Source organism: Mesocricetus auratus, unplaced genomic scaffold (assembly GCF_017639785.1).
Source record: "Mesocricetus auratus isolate SY011 unplaced genomic scaffold, BCM_Maur_2.0 Super-Scaffold_100022, whole genome shotgun sequence".
NCBI lineage: Eukaryota > Metazoa > Chordata > Mammalia > Rodentia > Cricetidae > Mesocricetus > Mesocricetus auratus.
The window spans coordinates 27180890-27201404 of record NW_024429203.1 but is presented as its reverse complement, the minus strand read 5'-3'; the positions used below and the strand labels follow the sequence as shown (position 1 = coordinate 27201404).

The 20515-nt window shown below is 44.2% G+C and overlaps 2 protein-coding genes across 4 annotated transcripts; one reads left to right on the top strand and one right to left on the bottom strand.

Annotated features, from left to right (window-relative positions):
* Positions 1 to 12960: 12960 nt before the first annotated feature.
* CUNH11orf71 (chromosome unknown C11orf71 homolog) lies at positions 12961 to 13359 on the bottom strand. The gene has a single exon (XM_005088759.4). The coding sequence runs from the start codon at positions 13357 to 13359 to the stop codon at positions 13012 to 13014; it is 348 nt and encodes a 115-aa protein (XP_005088816.1). The 3' UTR covers positions 12961 to 13011.
* A 280-nt stretch (positions 13360 to 13639) lies between these two features.
* Positions 13640 to 20515, top strand: Rbm7 (RNA binding motif protein 7). 3 transcript variants are annotated; one of them, XM_040729916.1, is made up of 6 exons: positions 13640 to 13777; positions 15133 to 15237; positions 15333 to 15495; positions 16188 to 16275; positions 18694 to 18784; positions 19720 to 20515. In XM_040729916.1, exons 3-6 carry the CDS (start codon positions 15435 to 15437, stop codon positions 20077 to 20079), a joined length of 600 nt encoding a protein of 199 aa, XP_040585850.1. In that variant the 5' UTR covers positions 13640 to 13777; positions 15133 to 15237; positions 15333 to 15434; the 3' UTR covers positions 20080 to 20515. The 3 variants fall into 3 exon arrangements, with proteins under 3 accessions (XP_040585850.1, XP_005069342.3, XP_040585851.1); XM_005069285.4 differs by lacking the exon at positions 15133 to 15237 and having other exon boundaries at positions 13645 to 13777; XM_040729917.1 differs by lacking the exon at positions 15133 to 15237 and having other exon boundaries at positions 13645 to 13777; positions 18694 to 18788; positions 19720 to 19826.

Genomic DNA, 20515 nt, shown 5'->3' with positions numbered 1-20515 from the left:
ATGGGGGGGGGAATCCTCACCAACGCCCATTTCCCTTACCTGAGTGTTCAGCGATGGTTGGATCATCTTTATCACGGTGAGCATTCCTAGTATCCAGAGTAGTATTGGGGTCGACATGCCTGATGCACTGTTTGGGGACCCAAATGGGCTTCTCACTTCCTGGAGGGAAAACACAAACAGCCCCTCGGACCCTAGCTAGTAGGGGAGTGGGTGGCTGACATTTTACTGTAATCAAATCCTTCCATCTGACCCATCCCAAGGCCCGGGAGGGTTTATTCCAATGTCTCTCCATAGCAGACAAATTATTACGGTCTATGGTCAAAAAAATTTAAAATGTAAAGTATGGTGGATGACTGAATATTGGGGGAGGTAACATACTCCCCCTTTTTTATTTTCTTAAAATACTGTTTGAGAGTGGCATGGGTGCGCTCCACAATAGCCTGTCCCGTGGGGTTGTGAGGAATACCAAAAGAATGGACAATGTGATGTTCCCTGCAAAAGGCCGCAAAGCGATTGCTGGCATAGGCAGGGCCATTGTCCGTTTTTAGGGCATCTGGAATGCCCATGTAGGCAAAGGCCTGCAGGCAATGAGAAATAACATCTTTAATCTTCTCTCCTGAGTGGAGAGAGGCAAAAATCAGTTTAGAATACGTATCCACCGAGACATGCATGTATTTTAATTTCCCTGCCTGCGGCACGTGAGTGACATCCATTTGCCAGAGATGGTTGGCCCTGAGGCCCCCCTCATTGGAAGAATTATGATAAGGGGCACAATCAGGGCACTGAGAGGTAATCTGTATAGCTATGGATAAGGGGCACCCAGTGTGAAATTTAATGGAGCGGGCATTTAGATGATACCTCTCATGGAGCTGGTGGGCCAGCTGCTCCTGAGTAAATAAGACCCTAGGGCAGGTCAAGGAGTCAGCAATTTCATTGCCCTGGGCAAGGGGTCCTGGAAGGTTAGTATGTGCACGAATAAATCCCATATAAGCAGGGTGGATGCGCTGCCAAATAAGATGTTGGAGCTGAACTAATAAGGAACGAACCTGAGAGGTTGGAAGAACATATGGAGAAGTTTCTAAAGGTCTAACAATGTTGGCAACATAAACACTATCAGTATATAAATTAAAGGGCTCTCCCTCAAACATTTGGAAAGCCATCAAGCAAGCAAACAACTCGGCGGCTTGTGCTGACATCTGCCCTATGGGTACCCTCTTCTGCACCTGAGAAGAAACCACCACCGCGAAACCCTTGGAAGAGCCGTCTGTAAAGACTGAGCGAGCTCCAACTAGAGGGTTCTCCTTTAAAATCTTGGGAAAGATCACAGGGTGTGTTTAAAAAAAAGACATCAAGGGGCTATTGGGATAATGGTTATCAAACTGGGCACCTGTAGATGTAATAAACAGGGTCCACCCATCATGGAAGATCTGTAGATGTTCCACCTCCTCCTTACCATAAGGAAGGATAATTTTATCAGGACTCTTTCCAAAGGTTTGAATGCTAAACTTGTGCGCCTTCCACAACAATTGTAAAATGAGATCATAGTAAGGGGTCACTACCTTCTTAGGGGGAGGCTGACAAATGTATCCAATAAATAGGACCAGTCTGCCAAAACACGGCAGTGGGCGAAAAGCTAGATGAAAGTACAACCAGAACAAGGGGCTGCCCATAATCTATACGCCGAAGGTGGGCTTGCTCTATACTTCTTAACAACAATTGTAGGGCTTCCCTGGCCTCTGGGGTAATCTGTCTAGGGGAAGTTGGAGCAGGATCCCCAGGAAGAATATCATAAAGCACTTTAAGAGCCCCTGTTTTAATAGAAAGAGAAGGGTGAAACCACTGCACCTCTCCCAAAAATCTCTGCCAATCATGAAGTGTTTTTAAATTTGAACAATCGATCTGGAGTTTTTGTGGCCGGAGGCCAGTTTGTTGAATTTGATGACCCAAATAAGTATAAGGGGGTCTCTTTTGGATCTTTTCAGGAGCCAAAATAAATCCTCGGGCCTCCAGAAGCTCCTGTAGCTCTGCAAAGGCTATGTAACATTGTCTTTCTTCGGCCGCGGCCAAAAGAATATCATCCATGTAGTGGATAATGTAAAGATCAGGGAACTTACGTCTGAGGGGATCTAAACAGGCAGCTACATAAATCTGGCATATAGTTGGACTATTAGCCATCCCTTGGGGGAGCACCACCCATTGGAAGCAAAGGGCAGGCTCCCTAAAGTTAATCGCAGGAAGGCTAAACGCAAACCGAGGACTATCTTGAGAATGCAAGGGAATAGAAAAGAAGCAATCCTTCAAATCAATAACAATCAAATGCCAGTCTTTAGGAATGGACACAGGCACGGGCAAGCCAGGCTGCAGAGCTCCCATAGGCTGCATGGTCGCATTCACGGCCCTCAAGTCTTGTAGTAACCTCCATTTCCCTGAAGATTTTTTTATTACAAATATAGGAGTATTCCAAGGGGATGTGGAAGGAACCAAATGACCTGCCTCCAATTGTTCTTGAACTAACTGGTGAGCTGCCCTTAGTTTCTCCGCTGGTAAGGGCCACTGTTCCACCCATACCAGATCATCTGATAGCCATGTGATGGGTATGGGGGCTGGCGGCGCAACAGTGACCCTCATCAAAAATGACCAAAACCCTTCCTATCCCCTGGGGCCCTGGTCTCCAAAAGGAGGGATGCCACAGGGCAAACCCCTCCCTGTTCTAGTTTACCTAGTTCCCTCCCTGGGCTCCAGCCCCTCCCTTGCGTCATCTGGGGGCCCCTGCTTTTGGACTTGGGTGCCTGGGTGGTGAGGACCACTCCCATTTCTTGCATGAGGTCCCATCCCCAGAGGTTAATAGGGAGGCCAGGCAAAACATATGGCTGGAAAAGCCCTGTGTGGCCCTCAGAGTCTTGCCACTTTAGGATTCTGAGGCTTTTTTGGGGCACAGCCTGTCCTATTCCCTGGAGGGTCACTGTCCCTTCCTCTTTCGGCCAGGCAGGGGCCAGAATTTATCTGAGAGGACAGAAAAATCTGCCCCAGAATCTAGGACGCCCCTAAAGGACTTGCCTTCTATCTTTAATGTAAGCTGGGGGCGGTTCTCCATAGTGGCTACCCAAAATGCTGCTGGGCCGGTACTTCCAAAACCTTGGTTGCCCCTTTTCTCTTTAATTTTTCTAGCCTCACAAGGAGCTGTAGGGAGGAGGAGTATCTGAGCAATCTGTTCTCCTGCAGGGATGGCAACAACCCCACTGCCCACTGATGTCATTATTTTAATCTCCCCCTCACTATCCTGGTCTATAACACCGGGGTGTACCTGGATGCCTCGAAGAATAGTACTGGACCGTCCCAAGAGTAGTCCGACCGTGCCTGGGGGCAATGGCCCATGCACCCCAGTAGGGAGTGCCTGGATCCCCATTTCCGGTGTTAGGATTGCCCAGGCAGAGGGAGCGAGGTCCAATCCTGCACTCCCTGAGGTGGCTCTAAGGAGGTCTGAGATATGAAGGGGTTGCTCTGGGGGAGAAAATGAGTCCTGCCACTGCCCAGAGCAGGGGTCATTGCCCTGTACACATTGGTTTTGGGGCCCTGAGGCCCTCCTCCCGTTTCCCTGATTATTATTAGCAGGAAGGAAATTTCCCTCCCGGTCAGTTTTAGAGTAGCAGTTATTGGCCCAATGATATCCCCTTCGACAACGGGGGCATAAACCAGGTCTCTTGAGACCCGTAGTACTATTTTGAGGGCACTCTCTACGGAAGTGTCCCTCCCTGCTGCAGCTGAAACATGTTTTTCTCCCTCCCAGAGTAGGTCTTTCTTTCCCCACTTGGGGCCGAATAGCAGCAGCTAACACTTGGCCCTGGATGAAGTTCCCATCAATGTCCCTACAGATCTGGATATAGTCATTTAGACTTTTATTGCGATAGGGGCGAAGGGCTTCCTTACAATATTTATTTGCATTTTCAAATGCCATCTGCTTGATGACTGGCATCGCAGGCCCAATGCCCCCAAATATTCTTTCTGCTACCTGACTGAGACGGTCTACGAAGTCTTGAAAAGGTTCGGAAGGTCCTTGAAGGACTTTGGACAGATGATCCCCTCCTTCCTTGGAAGGCAATGCTTTCCAAGCACCTTGGGCCGCCGCTGCCACTTGTGCATAGACTGTGATGTCATATTGCATTTGTTGCTGAATGGTGGCCTATTGACCACTCCCGGTAAGCATCTCCACATTTCTCTGGGGCTGTCCGGCCTGTGCATTTCTTTGGGCTGTCTGGCTGCATCTTTCCTGAAACTCACCTCTCCAAATCAAATAATCTCCCCCCCAACAGAGCTGCAAAGCTGCTGCCAATCGCCAGGTGTCAAATTAAGAGATGCAAAAGATTCCATTAAGGAAAGTGTAAAGGGAGCCTGTGCTCCATAATTTAAAGTTGCCTCTTTAAGTTGTTTTATATCCTTAAAATTTAAAGGGTTATGATGCCGAATGACCTGTCCAGAATTGTTCGGATCTGGAACTTCCATTACTGGGGCCACCACCGGGCAGCATTGGACCCCTCCTCTGGGTCTTCCCTCCAAGTCCGAGAAGGACTGGGTTATCTCATAGGAGGAGTCCCTTTTTTCAGAGTATGGGGAAGGGTTTCTCTCCCTGTCCTGTCTTTCCTTAATTCGAATCTTTTTTAGTTCTTTTTTAAGGGCCGCTATCTCAGCAAGTAACCGTTCCTTTTCAGACTGTGACGAGTCTGAGTCTGAGCTACTTCCATTTTCTAAGTCTGATAGAGAAGGATATAACCGATTCTGACCGGAGTTCTTCTTTTTGGGTCGCGCCCGGAGATGTCTACCCGTTTTTTTGTTGTTACTAAGAGACTCCTCCTCATCCTCACTAACAATGGAGCCTCTAGTTTCAGTTAGGGTCTCTTCATCCTCACTCTCTGCCCCTGAACTCAAGGAGGCTTGAGTCTCCATCTCTTGTAACTCTAAAAAAGCCTCTTTTGTGTCCTGAACTACCTGGTGGTGACGAATCTTATCTGTCAAAAGTGCTCCCCTCACTAATCTCCATAAGGAGAATGTCGTAGCGGGCAAGGACTCAGATTCCTCTTTTCATAAAAGTCTATGAAGATCACGGCGAACCTCCTCCCAATCTGGAATATTTAAGCTTCCCCCAGTAATGAACCATGGACTGGCTCGTTCGATGGATTTTAGAAAGCCTTCTAGGGTTTTAAACTTAACTGCAGTCCCATGTTCTTTAAGTAACTTTTTTAGTTGATACTGTAATGATTCTAGCTTCCCGGAACTATTCCCCATAGTTTCTTAACCCCGTCCACTTACCTCGCTTTCACGATCTCGGTGGGACCTCCAATTGTCACGTCTGCTGCACGGCCTGTGTCCGAGAACGTGCAGAGGGTGTCGGGGATTGACAACACAGAGACTCGTTCAACGATATAAAGAAAACTTTAAACAGGCTCCAAAAAGGTTCAAGAAAACCTCCTAAGAAAAGCTCCCACCAGAGAAGCTTCTGCTCTCTCCTCTACCCTGGCTGGTTCTGCTCTGACCCCAGAGGTGGATGTGTGTGGATTTGAAGGTGCGGTTAGTCTTTTGACCAGGTCGAGGTCAGGGCGGTTTCCGTGGGAAGGCCTTTTCCAGGAACTTATTGTATCGTTTTTAGTAAACATGTTTTTACTAAACATTGTCTTACAGCTGCCTACTCCCAGGCAGAAGGGGAAGTGGGTCTCTGCTCAAGGTCTGGTGTTCCCACAGATCAGAGCTAATATGACAGTGTTAATAAGGAGCATATACTGTGGGAGACAGAAACAGCAGGCCAATTCTGAGAGAGAGGGAAGGGGAGCACCTTGAGGGGAAAAGGGGATGTTTTTATAACAGTTATTTAGCCTTGTCATGTGGACATTATCTGGACAGATAAGGGGCTGGCATAGCACTACAACAAGAGTTAAGTAAAAACTTCCACAGCGCCGGACATTGGTGGCGCATGCCTTTAATCCCAGCACTTGGGAGGCAGAGGCAGGTGGATCTCTGTGAGTTTGAAGCCAGCCTGGTCTAACAGAGCGTTCCAGGACAGGCTCCAAAGCAATACAGAGAAACCCTGTCTCAAAAACAAAAACAAACAAACAAAATAAACAAACAAAAAACCTCCACAGCATCATTTGACCTTCCTGAGACCAGTCGTGGGAAGTCAGGATCAGGATATTTGTATAAAGCATTCCAAGTGGAGAGGACTGAATTCTAAGCACCAGAGTCTAATAGTTCAAGACTGGAAATATTTGCTTTATGTTTAGCCTTTTTGTTTCTACACCTTTTTGTTTCCACACCTTAACTTTGCCTCTTGGCTCACAATATCTGAAATATTTTCTGACTGGCTCTTTACAAAGAAATTACCAACCTATCACAGGAAGATTGTGATGAGTGGATATAGCAACCTCTGTGAAGTGGCTAGCAGCAGCACAGCATGGAGGAGTACCCACATTCTATACCCATCATCTATTCTGGGCATGTTTTCTTATTTATAAATAAGGAAATGTTTGATGCCTCAAATGTTCACATGTATAAGTGTCAGCTGAAATCTTGGGTTAGGATCTAACTTTCACAGTCCCAGAGGCAGGCTGATTGAAAATTGAAGAAAACTTCAATTTAAACCAAATGTTATAGACATCTATTCCAGTAAGATCTTAGACCAACATGCTAAAAGTACTCTCCTCATAGCTAGCAAGATGGCTTGCCGAATAAGAGGTCCTTGCCACCAGGTCCAGTGACTTGAGTTCTGTCTTTAGAATCCATGTGGTATAACAGACCTGACTTGGAGAGTTGACCTCTGACCTCCACACAGCTGCCATGGAGTGTGGCAACACACTACATTAAAAGGAAAAAATACTGCCCTTGCCTTCTTGGAATGTTCCTTCTTCAGTTTTGATTCTAAGGAGAAATAGCTTGTCTATGAAGTTTATTTAGTCATTAAACAAGCACTCTTTCCTCTTGGACATACTTTATATGCATAAAAAAAAGTAGTAGGCATAGCTGGGTGGTGTCGGTGGTGGTGCCTTTAATCCCAGTACTTGGGAGGCAGAGATAGGCATATCTCTGTGAGTTCGAGGCCAGCTTAGTCTACAAAGCCAGTTCCAGGACAGCCAGGGTATTTACACAGAGAAACCCTGTCTTGAAAAACCAAAAAAAAAGTCTCTGTGAGGTCGGGGCCAGCCTGGTCTTCAAAGAAAGTTCCAGGACAATCTCCAAACCTACAGAGAAACCCTGTCTCAAAAAAACAACAACAACAAAAAAGAAACAAAGTAGGCATGTTGAATGCCTCCAGAAAACTTACATTGGGTGAAACAGAACAGATTATATCTGTCCCTGGAGTTGGGGGTGAAGCATCATGACAAATAATTGAACTAAGGGTGGGCTCCAAGACAAAAGAAACCCAAAGATGGAGGGTAAGTAGTTGCTAGGAAGACACAATATCAAATAGTTACTGCACTTTCCCAACCCTGCAAATTCATATATATTTTCTGGTTTAACCTGATTAAATTGTTTTTACAATGTATAGAGTCTTGGCTGCATTTACTTGGGAGAAAAAGGGTGAACTATTTAGGGGATGAGGGAAGCTAGGTATGTGGCAGAAAGTCACCCAGGGGAACGATAAGGCCTGACAATGTAGATTTGTGAGATCATGGAAAGCCACAAGTATGTGTACTGGATGCTTCAGGGTCTCTGAGGTGTGTGGGAACCCAAAGCAAAATACTTTTCTGATTTAGATGTACCTTCTAAAGGAGGGCCGCCCTCAGATATTCCAGGGGGGGGGGGAGTCCAACTAAACCATTTAAAAAAAATAACATTCCCAAGAAATAACTGCACATACCTGTCTGCATGAAGAGACATCCTCATTAGGAACACCAGTTTTCATCCTGTGTCAGGGACCTGCAGTTGCATGCTTGTCCACTCAACAGGACACTGACAAATGCAGGTCAATCCTGCGCAAAACAGCTTAGGTTTCTGTACCTTGATGACCAAACTATTTGCTCAAGAACACTCTGGAAACGTATTAAAATTTTCCCCACTCTGTAATTTTCAGTATATGAGAAAGTGTATCTCACTAAAGCATTAGCAGTGTCTCCAGTTGTTCTTGCAGAAGAATATCTCTCTGGGAAAGAAGTATGCAAAAATTAAATGTACAGAGAATCTCAAACACTGTTTCAAATAAAGAAAAGTGGTGCGTTACTTTGAAGGAGCTATTTGAACTTTTAACGTGCTGTCACACACGGGGTGACCTAAACTCATAAAACATGAAGTATTTGCCAAATTCCTTTTCCTTGTATCTTTTCCAAAGAAGCAGCTTTGATTTCTAGTGAAGAACTTGAGAGCAGACTGAGAAACACTGAGTAGTTGTGAAAAGACAAGGACAGGAGAAGGAAAAATATGAGGGGAAGAAGAGAGACACTGTATGTCCAGCTAAATACAAGTTAGGTAATGGAAGCCATCACAGAGACACAACGAATACACATTATGGAGTAGTAGAGGAAGAAAGACCTTGCAAATGAACCGGGAGAGGCAATAAGGTCAGGGCATCGGCGTTGAGGAACCATTTGATTGGCTAAGAAGACAGTTTTTTACAGAAATTGGAAAGACCAAAGATGTGTCTGGATTTTGAGATAGGGTTTCTTTCACAACCCCTGGCTGTCCTGGTACTCTCTGTACACCAGGTTGGCCTCAAACTCAAGAGATCTTACTGCCTCTGCCTCCTGAGTACTGAGATTAAAGGCCTGGACCACCACGGCCCAGCTCCAAAGATGTATCTTAATGGGGTCTGGATAAATGAACTAAATGTGTGAGACTTGGCTGGAAAAACACTGGGATCTTCAGATGATCACTCTTCTTTCTTGTAGTATTTCCCTCCTGTCTTCCTCCCTTTCCCTTTCCCTCTACAGTCATTCTTATAAATACCATCTAGTACTAAGGGAAAGTCTCATTGGTCTCCTTTTGCTACTAGTCCCTTCACAGTCTCCTTTGAATATTTTCATATTATTTTGTACCTGCAGGTGTGTGTCAGAGGACAACTTTTGGGAGCAGGCTCTCTCCTTTCATGTGGGATCCAAGGATGGAACTCAGGTTATTCAGGCTTTCCATAAGCTTTTGCCTTCTCTCAATAGTTTCACTGGTCTTTTAATATCCTGAATGTTTTTAGAATTTTGATTCTGTACAGAAAGCATTCTAAGAGGAGCCCACTTCAATACAGGCTATCCATCTGCTTAACTACAGGTGCTTATAAAGGCATGCTAACTTTCCAGACTATTCTTATAACTCCTGTTATAGGGTCAGCACATGCATTACCAACACTGCAGACACTTTGTGCACATTTACTTGTCCATTTCAGGTAGCTTGAAAGGTTTACATTGGTTCCTGCTTGCATGGTACAGCCTTTGTGATACACTGTAACTTCAAACACTTCTGGACATACTAAGAACAAGGATTTGGGCATCCACTGACTCTCACATAAAATAGCAGAGTTTAAACAAAAGCTCTCTGTCTTCCCAAGGAAACACAATAAACCTTGTTATACTATTACTCAACCAGAGCCTGACTCCTAATGACCATATATACACCAGAACAGAAATGAAGTCAACTCCCTCTAGGTCCTCCCTCACCCAAGTGCACTTTTAGGTTTTCATGACGGGCTTTGTTTCTTCATTTACAAATTTCAGGTACAGTATGTTACAGAAAAAATGCCAAACACGCCGGGAGGTGGTGGCGCACGCCTTTAATCCCAGCACTTGGGAGGTAGAGGCAGGCAGATCTCTGTGAGTTCGAGGCCAGGCTGGACTGACAGCCTCAAAAACAATACAGAGAAACCCTGTCTCATAAAACCAAAAAAAAAAAAAAAATGCCAAACACCTCCAAGGTGATGAGTACTTAGCCTGCTGTTGTCCTTAATTAGCACCCTTCTTCATGCTATATAGTGTCTTCGTCGTTTGCCGAGGCACCGACCTTTATATACATTTCTTAATCTCTACCTCCCAATATCCAACTTCAACAGAATGTCTTTCCAGCACAGAACTGTAAGTTAAATGGGCAAGACCTGAAGTCCTTTAGCCTTATTTTGCACTCAAAGCATTAGAAAAAACAAAATCCTATTCTGAACTCTGGCAGCTAATTTACTGCCTTTTGAGATGGCATTTTCCAATATTAGACATCTCTAAGTTTTAGGACTGCACTATTTTTTCATGCTTTATTTCACTGTCCTTCCCCAGTCTAAAACACATAGCATATATGTGACATTTTCTCAACTCTGAATTATGATGGAAGCTCTGCTAGCTTCCTATCAGGTATCTGAGATGGTTCATTATAAATGATCTTTAGAAAAACTGTCAAAGTAACTACTCTAAGGTGTGTCTGTGTTCAGATAAAGGACCTTAACTGAAAGGATGCAAGCTGGATGACCTTCAACTGGATGACCCTCGAAAAGCTACCTTACTCCAGCAACAAAATTAAAGTACAACATCCTACTGCTTTGAGAATGAAGTAACATACTTATAATGCTCAGTACGAGCAAAGCTGCTGATGTATCTTGTTCATTACTTAATTCTAAGTGCCTGATGCAGGCAACAGCAGGCACAGAATAATTCAACCAGCTCAAACTATTGAACAACGGACTCTAGCACAATGCCATGCACTCAATTAAAAGTAGCTAATATTATTCTGTATCTTTCCTTTAGCATGATTTCCAATCTTCTCACCATTTTAACCACTGTATTGAAATTCTCATCTTAAGATGTGGTTCTAGGAGCTAGAGAGATGCCTCAGCAGTTAAGAGCACTAGATGCTATTTCAGAGGTCCTGAGTTCTATTCCTAGCAACCACACGGTGGCTCACAACCACCTGTAGTAGGGTCTGGTGCCCTCTTCTGGCAGAAATCCTTAAATGCAGATAGAGCACTCATACATATAACATCTTTAAAAAAATGTGGTTCTAACAACCACTGTGTATGTAGTATGTGGTGATTTTGCTTTATCTCAATTATTTTAAGTAAGTCTGAATAGATAAGGCCCAAAACCAAAATCCTACAAACTTCTTCCCATTATCACTCTGGGGAATAGCACAGGAGTGATCAATCATCACCCAAGAGAACCAAGGTAACTGTTATCATGGGAAGCCATCACAACCAATACTGAATGGCATTACTATACTATTACTATACTTAATGAACAGTCACATGTGGCCATTACTTATTATATTCTGAATGCATTCATGGTTCATGAGGGAAGGGATGTGTATATGTTCACCTGCTGCTGAGTACACACCCTATGACTGGGGATCTTTATGAAGGATTTTCAGTTCTAGAACAACCTGGGCAGCACAGCAAGGCCCTATCAGTGAGTTTTATAAAAACTTCCAGGACTGAGAGTAAAGAGAGTGAGCAGAAAACAAATGAGAAGTTACTGTGATATAGACTTAGGTCCCACTAGCACATTTTGTGATAGCAGATTCACACGAGCAAATTTGGAGTTAATGACACAACACATGTTAATTCATTTGAAGTCTTTGGGAGAGTATGCACATTGGCTTAACTTGGAATGGTGCTTGTTTTTAGCATTTTTAAGATTGGAGTCTGGCCAGACCTGGTGGTGCACACCTCTAATCCCAGCACTTAGTAGGCAGAGGCAGTCAGGTTTGTCAGTTCCAGAACAGCCAGGGCTACAGAGTAAGACACTGGAGAGAAAAAAATCTGTAGACTTTAGTAAAAAACAGAGTGTGTGTGTGTGGGGGCTGTGTGTGTGTGTGTGTGTGTGAGAGAGAGAGAGAGAGAGAGAGAGAGAGAGAGAGAGAGAGAGAGAGAGAGAGAGAGAGAGAGAGAGAGAAAGATGTAAGGATGAAGCAGTGTGATAAAGGACATTTGCTTTTTTTTTTTTTTTTTTTTTTTTTTTTTTGGAGACAGGGTTTCTCTGTGTAACAGCCATGGCTGTCCTTGAATTTGCTCTGTAGACCAGGATGGCTAGGAACTCAGAGATCCACCATCCTCTGCCTCCCTAGTGCTGGGATTAAAGGTAAGCACCATCATGGCCCAGTAGGACATTTATTTGCACCAACACGAATTTAAGAGTATTTTAAGGGTAGTCGGAGGTAAAGAGGAAAGCAGTTAAGAAAGCTTGAAGTATAAGCCTCAGAGTAATCACTCAGGGAGGGATGTGGAAATCAGACATGGCTGGGTTCCAGATTGAGTGTTACTCAAGCCCAGTGTGTGGCTCGAGCCTCTGAATCTCAGCACCAGGCAGGCAGGATTCCAAGGCCATTGTTAATAAGTGTCAAGACTACACGAGACCCTACATTTACAGTCACTTAGAAAAAATCCCTCCTGAATCCCAGGCATCAGCCTGGGAAGCCAGCATGGGACTGATCAAGACCCCCTGAATCTGGGTGTCAGTGAAGAGGCCTAGGGAATCTATTGAGCCTTGGGCAGCAGATCAGTACCCATCCCAAGTATACACACGGACTTTGGACTCCCATAGAACAATGTGAGGTGCACTCTCACCCTGAACTCTTGGGGAAGGGTCTAGTCCCTGCCCTATATGAAATGACAGACTATGGACACCCCCATGGAGGGCCCCACCCTCCCTGGGGGAATGAGGGGATAACGGGGGGGTTGGGGGGAGGGCACGGGAGGAGGGGAGGGAAAGGGAGAGGGACCTGGAACTGACTTGTGAAGCAACCTTGTTTCTTATCTAAATTTAAACTGGAAAATAAAATAAAATAATAAAAAAAGGAAAAATCCCTCCTACATTCTTCTTGGCCTAATATGGATCGATATTAAGACACACACCCTCCCCCCAAACTAACACTGGCTGGCCTGGAACTCACAGCCTGCCTCCAGAGTCCCGAGATTAGAGTGTCACTACGCCTGGCCAAACTTTGGTAGGCTATATTAACCGCCCACATCGGTGAAAATACGTCAGTAAAAAATAAAACTGCCGCTACACCAACAAATGATTTCAGAGATGCCTTGTTTGCATGCTAATTGGGGGGGGGGCATTCGTTCTATGCCGAGATCCGGGCTGCGAGGGTGTTTCCCAACGCAACCAGACGCTGCTGCAGCACACTTCTTAAGAGGTCGAGCTTGACGCCAGGGATCGGGTAAGGCGAGAATCGGCCTTGGCGGCTTCGACTGCGGCCACCAACGGGCATTCGACGTCTGTCGGTTCGAACGCTGGGTCGCGGTGGCGGCCGAGGTCCTGGCTGATTCGGCTCATGACTAGTAACCAGTAAGCCGTCTCCGGAGACCATCGCCCACGCCACGGCAGACGGGCTGAAATCTCCTTGGGAGGACCGTTGAGCTACCCTGCTGGCTTGATCGCCGGCGGACAGCGACATCGGATTCTGGGCCATCTTCAAACACCGCCCGCAGTGTTTGCTTGACGTACGTCGACCAAACTGGGTCCTGGGCAGCGCCGCAGATCACTCCAGCCCTCGTTGGACGCAAACGTTACCGACCCCAGCCGCCATTTTTAGCGCAACGGCGGAAGGAGCAGCCGCCGGAAACGGGCGCGTCTCCCGCGCGCATGCGTCGCCTTCCTGCGCTTGCGCGCGACGGGCGTTTACGTCGTGACGTCTGAACGAGAGGACGCGGGTGTGTCTGAGAGTGCGCAGTAGGGTCGGTCGGTCGGCCGCCGGCAGTCAGGCTAGGCCCGAGGCTGGAAGCTACGCGGAGATGGGGGCGGCGGCCGCGGAGGCCGACCGCACTCTGTTCGTGGGCAACCTGGAGACGAAGGTGACGGAGGAGCTCCTCTTCGAGCTGTTCCACCAGGTAAGGGGCGGGCACGCTCTTAGGGCGGCTGGGGCATTCAGGGGCCCAGCCAAGGAGCGGATCGCGCCAGGCCGGAACTCCGGGACGTTCGGGCCAAAAGTGACGTCAGATGGTGTGCGAGTCTGCGGCTCCGTCCCGGTGAAGGTCCAGTGACCGAGGCGGAACGTTCCCCTAAGCATTGCTTCCCCTTCCCCGCGTACCTCGCCATCCCTTTGAGTTAATTGGCCTTTGCTGCGTCTCACATGTTTCCGCTTCCCCCTCTCTGTCTCTTTCCTCTTAACCTGCATAGGAAATTGCAGACATTAAAGTGTTTTTAAAACTGGGTAAGCTTACGAAGGAAGGCAGGATTGGCGTGTTTATCTAAAAAGTCCGAAAATTTTGAACTGTGCTGTCTTTTCCTGCTTCATGACTCAATAGCTGGTTATATTTGATCAGTCAATGCCGGTCAATTTTTTTTTTTTTTAGTCGAAGAGAATACACTTTGTCTTGTAAATGTTCGTTTCCGTGCGGTGGGGAAATGATAGCTGTTGGTGGTTGTGTGTTTTTCTTTTCTTTTTGGAAGACATCACACAGTAATGTGAGATGTAGATACACTATCGTGCGTTCTGCTCTTTGTAAATGTTATAAGTAACACAGTAAAAACTTTCCCCAAATCTCCATTTTAGGTAGAACTAGAATTGGTATAGTTAGGAAAAGTTGGAGGGGGTCCTTGGATGTGGGACCATGGCGAATTCCATGGCAGGAGAGGTTGACGGGGGAAGAGGGGGCGATAAACAGGCCAAGCAGACAGCTTCAGTGATTAAGTTTTATTAGAAAGGGGAAGGAAAGAGAAAACAGGTAACGAGACACAGAGAGAGGGTAGAAGGGAAGAGGGAGACAGGAAAAGTTCTGTCTGCCCTGGAAAAGAGCAGAAAGAGAAGAGAGCGCAGAGAGAGAAGAGCCGGACAAGGAGCCTAACGAGAGTGTAAGTGGGCGGAGGTCCTTTTTAAAGGGGTCCTTTGCATTAATACTCATGAAACCCTGGGCTAACTAGAGTGCTTTTGTGAGTTGCCAGTGACAGGGGCAGGCCAGCATAATGCCTGAATACCAACAGCTATCCTTACTAAAAAGGGAAGCAGATGAGTAATGTCCAGCCCTAGTCAGGATTTTTTTTTTTTTTTCTCTGTGAATCCCTGGCTGTCCTGGAACTCGCTCTGTAGACCAGGCTAGCCTCGAACTCACCGAGATCTGCCTGCCTCTGCCTCCTGAGTACTGGGATTTAAACTCATGCACCACCACTGTCCGCTGACATTTTGTTTTTAATGAGGTTTTGATTACATACCTTTTTTTAAAACTTTGTGTTCTCTTCTTTATAGTGTTTGAGACAGAAAGGCAGTCTCTGTAGCTTTGGTAGCCTGGGACTCCGAGGCTGACTTTGAACCGATCCTCCTGCCTGCGCCTCTTGACTGCTGACAATACAGGCATGTGCCACCGTAACAGGCTTGCATTCTCATTTATTTCTGAAATTTAAGTATTTTCCTGAAATTGCCTTAAGTTTGAATGCTTTTCTTTCCAGGCTGGGCCAGTAATAAAGGTGAAAATCCCCAAAGATAAAGATGGCAAACTGAAGCAGTTTGCATTTGTGAATTTCAAGCACGAAGTGTCTGTTCCATATGCCATGAACCTTCTCAATGGAATCAAACTTTTCGGGAGACCTATCAAAATTCAGTTTAGATCAGGTAATGGCTCAGATACAGTGGTGATCGGGAGAGGGTTTTTTTTTTTTTCTTTTGCTCTTGCTTTCTATTTTACTATTCCAGTTTGTTGTTGTTGTTTTTTTTTGTTTGTTTGTTTTGTTTTTTGGTTTTTTTTGTTTTGTTTTTTGTTTTTGAGACAGGGTTCCAGGTATTTTAGGCTAGCTTCAAACTCGCTGTGTAGTCAAATCTGGCCTTGAACTTTTGATCCTCCTGCTTCTTTCCCCCTGGGATTATAGGTGTCAGCTCCATACCAAACTTGTATTTTAAAGATTGCTGTTTCCCAGCGTGCTTTGTGATTTACAAATACCGATTTTGTTGCTGCTAGTCTTTGAGGCTATCATAAGGCTTTCCATCCATCCACTCATGTAATATAGTATGGAGATCAGAATAGCATGACCAGATTGGTTGTTTCTGCATTATATAATATCTTGTTTGGAATGTTTTCTGGTATTACCTACTTAAAAACCTGTTAGGTAGTCTATAGCAATTTGAGTGCTGTTTTTTTTTTTGTTTGTTGGTTTGGTTTGGTTTTTGGTTTGTTTAGTTTGAGGGGGATTGGTGTTGCTTTTGAGCTGTTTATCTCTTTTTGGGGTAATTTAGACAGGATGAGAAATTTCAAATTGCTTTGGCCTTTTTGGTTTTCAATTCGAATTTTTGAAATTACCTCATTTTAGGAAGTAGTCACGCCTCTCAGGATGCCAGTGTGTCATATCCCCAGCATCATGTTGGAAATTTAAGCCCTACCTCCACATCTCCTAACAGGTACTGTTTCTCACTCACTATTAAAGTCATTTATCAGGAAGTTTCTGACCTCAGAATGCACTAGTAAATGGCTCCCTTCATAACACCCTGCTGCTTTGCTGCTGCTGTGCTGGATCAGTGCCATGCCTCTGCTTTCTAAGGAGACCGGAAGCACATGGGTTCTGTGGTTCTATTGCTCTAAGTGAAATGCAGCTGTAGTCATGTGTGTTTGTAAGGAATTGAAACAAAAAATAGTTATCATAATGGTTAGTAACTTCATTGCCAATATTGTTTTGTTTTTCTTGCTGTTTAAAGGTACTGATTAGTGAATTATGACTACTGGGCTGAGTTAATAGAACCGGAGTGTAGACCTACCTTTACCAATTGTACAGTCTTTAGCCTCATTTCTCTGTTCCTATACTTTGTAAAGAAAGTTAAATAATATGGTCTCTGAAGGTTAGAGATAATACTACATTTTTTTTTTGGGGGGGGGTTTCGAGACAGGGTTTGTCTGTGGCTTTGGAGGTTGTCCTGGAACTCGCTTGGTAGTCCAGGCTGGTCTCGAACTCACAGAGATCCGCCTGCCTCTGCCTCCTGCGTGCTGGGATTAAAGGCGTGCGCCACCAATGCCCGGCGATAATACTACATTTACCTAACTCAGCTTTATTTGTTGGATGCTGATTTTGTTGTTGTTTGCCACTATATGCCCATTCATGAAGGCCTTTCATTTAAGAACTGAACACATACCTGTTATATCAAGTGCCTCACTAAATACATTCAGTGTATAATCTCAGTTACTTAGAAGCAACTATGAAATAGGATTTATTTATCTCTACTTTTTGGTGCAGAAGGTATGGAATGGAAGACAACTTGGCCAAATTTGAGCTGTTTGTAAGCAGTGTGTGGAGACACTACCTGTTTCTATGATCAAGTCACAATATTACATGTTGCCAAGTGGAATTTTAAATCTAGATGAAGACATGCACTTTGTGGCTGCCTGTTTAATTACTATAATTAGTTCTCTAGAGCAGGAGAAGAAAGTGCTTTTTAACAGCTGGAGACGATGCAGATGGATGAGGAACTGAATGAAGCCAGTGCAGTGAAGGCGTAGGCATTTTGATGAAGCACATAAAAGCTGAGTTAGCGTCTCGTAGGGCTACAGTCAAATTTGGGGGGATTTTATTCTAAACGGGAAGAAAGCATAAAATATATTAAGTAAAATGATGAAAGGAAGTTACAAGTTTAAAGAGTTACTTGATTGCAGTGGGAGAGGAATGTGTTAGAAGAGACAATGGTGAAAGAAATAACCATTAGGAAGCTATTGGCAAGCGACCTTGTGGGGCTTTTGGATCAAAGTTGATTTGGATTAAGGCATTGCCAGAGCCAGAGAGAATTGGATGGCCGCTGTGAAGAGAAATGTTGGAAGGACAAATTATAAAAAGCAGTAGTACAAAAACATTGCTCTCCCTGTATCCTTTTTTGCCAGCTGAAATCATTTAGTGGTGTTTAAACACTTACCAGTTGGCACTCAAAATGTCCTCTTCAGCCGCTTTCATAAACAGTCAAAGGTAGTTAAATGGAACAAAGATCTTCCCTTTAGGATTTCTTGGGAGGATTGAGTAGGTATACTAGTCATTTTTTTTTAACTTTAATCATAGGCTAGGGTGGATTATTTTAATACTCTGGCATAAAGTAAATTGTGCTTTTTGCCCCTCTTAGAATCTGGAATTTGCTCTGAGATACCCCCCAGCCTCCCCCCCAGAAACTAAAGGAGAGCCCCTTGTTTTTCCTACCTCCACTGAGTCTAATTAACAGTAAGACGACAAAACAAATGCTTATTTGTCCAAACCTTTTCACTTTAATATCTCAGAAATGCCTACCTAATTGCTCAAGTTAAAATAAAAATTTAAATTTATAGTTTCTTTACTTGGTTTCTTTCATTTATAACTAGGGGGTAAAATCTTAATATGAATGATGGCAATAGCTTAAGGACCAATACATTTTTTTCTGTAGAGTCAAGTAGTTAATTCTTTAGATGTGTGCTAACCCTGTTTTCTTTGTGTCTGCCGTTAGCAGTAAAGGGAGCCGTAGATAACCCAAGAGGAAAACAGTACTGTGTTTCCAGAAAATGTCATGTTACACAACTGTATTTGGCTCCTGGGCCCCTAGTTTGATTTCTCTAACTAGCTTTTCCCACAGTTAGGAAATCATATTCCTCACTTCTTACTTTAAATGTCATCTTTTCAGAAAGACTGTCCTGACGAGCCATCCTAAAGTAGAATGAATGCCCTTTGTTTCCCCCAGCTATTTCAGTCAAATAACACATAGAAACTGCGTATCTTAATCGTTTTCATCATTGAGAACTGTCTCGCTCATGACTGGTTTCAGTGTTTGTTGAATGGTGATCACTCACTTATCATTCTTGCTTTCTCTTTGCAGCTATGAAAGGGCGGTGGGTAACATGACTCCATCAGCACAGATGGTCCAGCGGTCCTTCTCTTCTCCAGAAGATTATCAGCGGCAAGCAGTGGTAGGCAGGTTTTTTTTTTTTTCCCAATTGAGTTGCTAAGACAAAGTCATACTAGGATTAAAGTATTCCCGTTGCATCTGATAACTTTTCATTCTCAGTTTTATTACTTATGTCCTTTAGGCATAAATTAGCTGTTTTTATTTTAATTCTTCATACTTTGTCAAATATAACATGATCTTATAGTTTTAATAATTTAACATGTGTCTTTAGACCAACTTGCCTGAAGTGGTTTTTGTAAAGCCATGAGACCTACCCTAAAACTCATATCAGCTTGTGTGTGTGTGTGTGTGTGTGTGTGTGTGTGTGTGTGTGTGTGTGTGTTTCCTTTCTTTTTTGAGACATGCTGGGTATCCTGGAGCTGTATATAGACCAGGCTGCCTTTGAACTCACAGAGATATGCCTGCCTCTGCCTCTGGAGTGCTGGGTTTAAAAGCATGTGCCACTATGTCCAGCATTTGTCATCACCTCTTAACAGCTTCTAAGATGCAGGACCTATGTTTGCTTCTGTAGCTGTCTCAGAACCCATTCTGGATTCTGCTGTGCACTTCTTCCTTGAAATGGTTCCTTTTTGTTCTATTCATATTGTTATCACTCAGATTGTATTCTACCTTCACAGATATCTTCCTAATGCTAGTGAAGGGTCTAGGTGTTTGTGTGTTTGTTACAGTGATTCATACTATAGTCATTTGAGTGATGTCTTATATTCTTGGAAGGAAATAGTGTATGTATGTGTTCAAGTATCTGTAAGTAGACACTCAAGATGAATGGAATTTTAGTAATAGATCATATGAAGTCACATTCTGCTTGGGATGCATCTGGGAAAGGATGATTTTGATTTTCCTTTATTCTGTGTATCATTGACTGACTAAATAATGCATTGGCTTTGCTATTAAGAAGTACTTAACAGTTAATATTTCATTTTTTTCTTTTCTCAGATGAACAATGTTTTCAGACAGATGTCATATGCTGGGAAATTTGGTTCTCCGCATGCAGATCAGTCAGGATTTTCTCCACCAGTTCAATCACACGGTCATACCTTTAACCAGTCTTCCAGCTCCCAGTGGCGCCAAGATGCACTGTCATTACAGCGTAAAAGACAGAATTCTCACCCCTACCTAGCAGATAGACACTATAGCCGTGAGCAGCGGTACTCTGATCATGGGTCTGACTATCATTACAGAGGAGGCCGAGAGGATTTCTACTATGATGACAGGAACCATGATGGCTGGAGCCATGACTATGATAACAGAAGGGACAGTAGTAGAGGTGGGAAATGGCCTTCATCTCGACATTAACAAGCATTCCAAGGACATTGTTTACAGGGCCATTTTAGGCCCTTTTAATGAAGTTGTTCTGGAAATATTTCTAAAAACTGTACAGAGTAGCCCCACAGTTTTCCACCTATCTTTGAAAAAAGATTTTTTAAGCCTAGCAGCAGTCTCATAGAGAACTGAGAACTGTGACTCCATGTGTGTTATTTTGATTACCTTACCTCAGGGTTTCTGAAGAGGAAGGATTTTATACAAAAGAATGTGCCATCATTCCAGTCATTTCAGCTAGGAAAGATGAACTGTGTAGATGGGTTGTATTATAAAGCAAATATTTTAATTATCTCACCTTTTTGTGTTGCAAGAAATTTCTTGGTAATGAACTGGTGTATGTAGTAGGAAACATCCAAGTTGGTACCCTGAAATGGCTATCTGCATTTTGCTAATAAATGAGAAAATAGAA

Coding starts and splice junctions, on each gene's coding strand:
- CUNH11orf71 (XM_005088759.4), bottom strand. CDS start 13,359: ATGGCCCAGAATCCGATGTCGCTGTCCGCCGGCGATCAAGCCAGCAGG.
- Rbm7 (XM_005069285.4), top strand. CDS start 13,682: ATGGGGGCGGCGGCCGCGGAGGCCGACCGCACTCTGTTCGTGGGCAAC. Junction 15,496..16,187: donor CAAAATTCAGTTTAGATCAG/GTAATGGCTCAG, acceptor ACCTCATTTTAG/GAAGTAGTCACGCCTCTCAG. Junction 16,276..18,693: donor ACCTCCACATCTCCTAACAG/GTACTGTTTCTC, acceptor TTCTCTTTGCAG/CTATGAAAGGGCGGTGGGTA.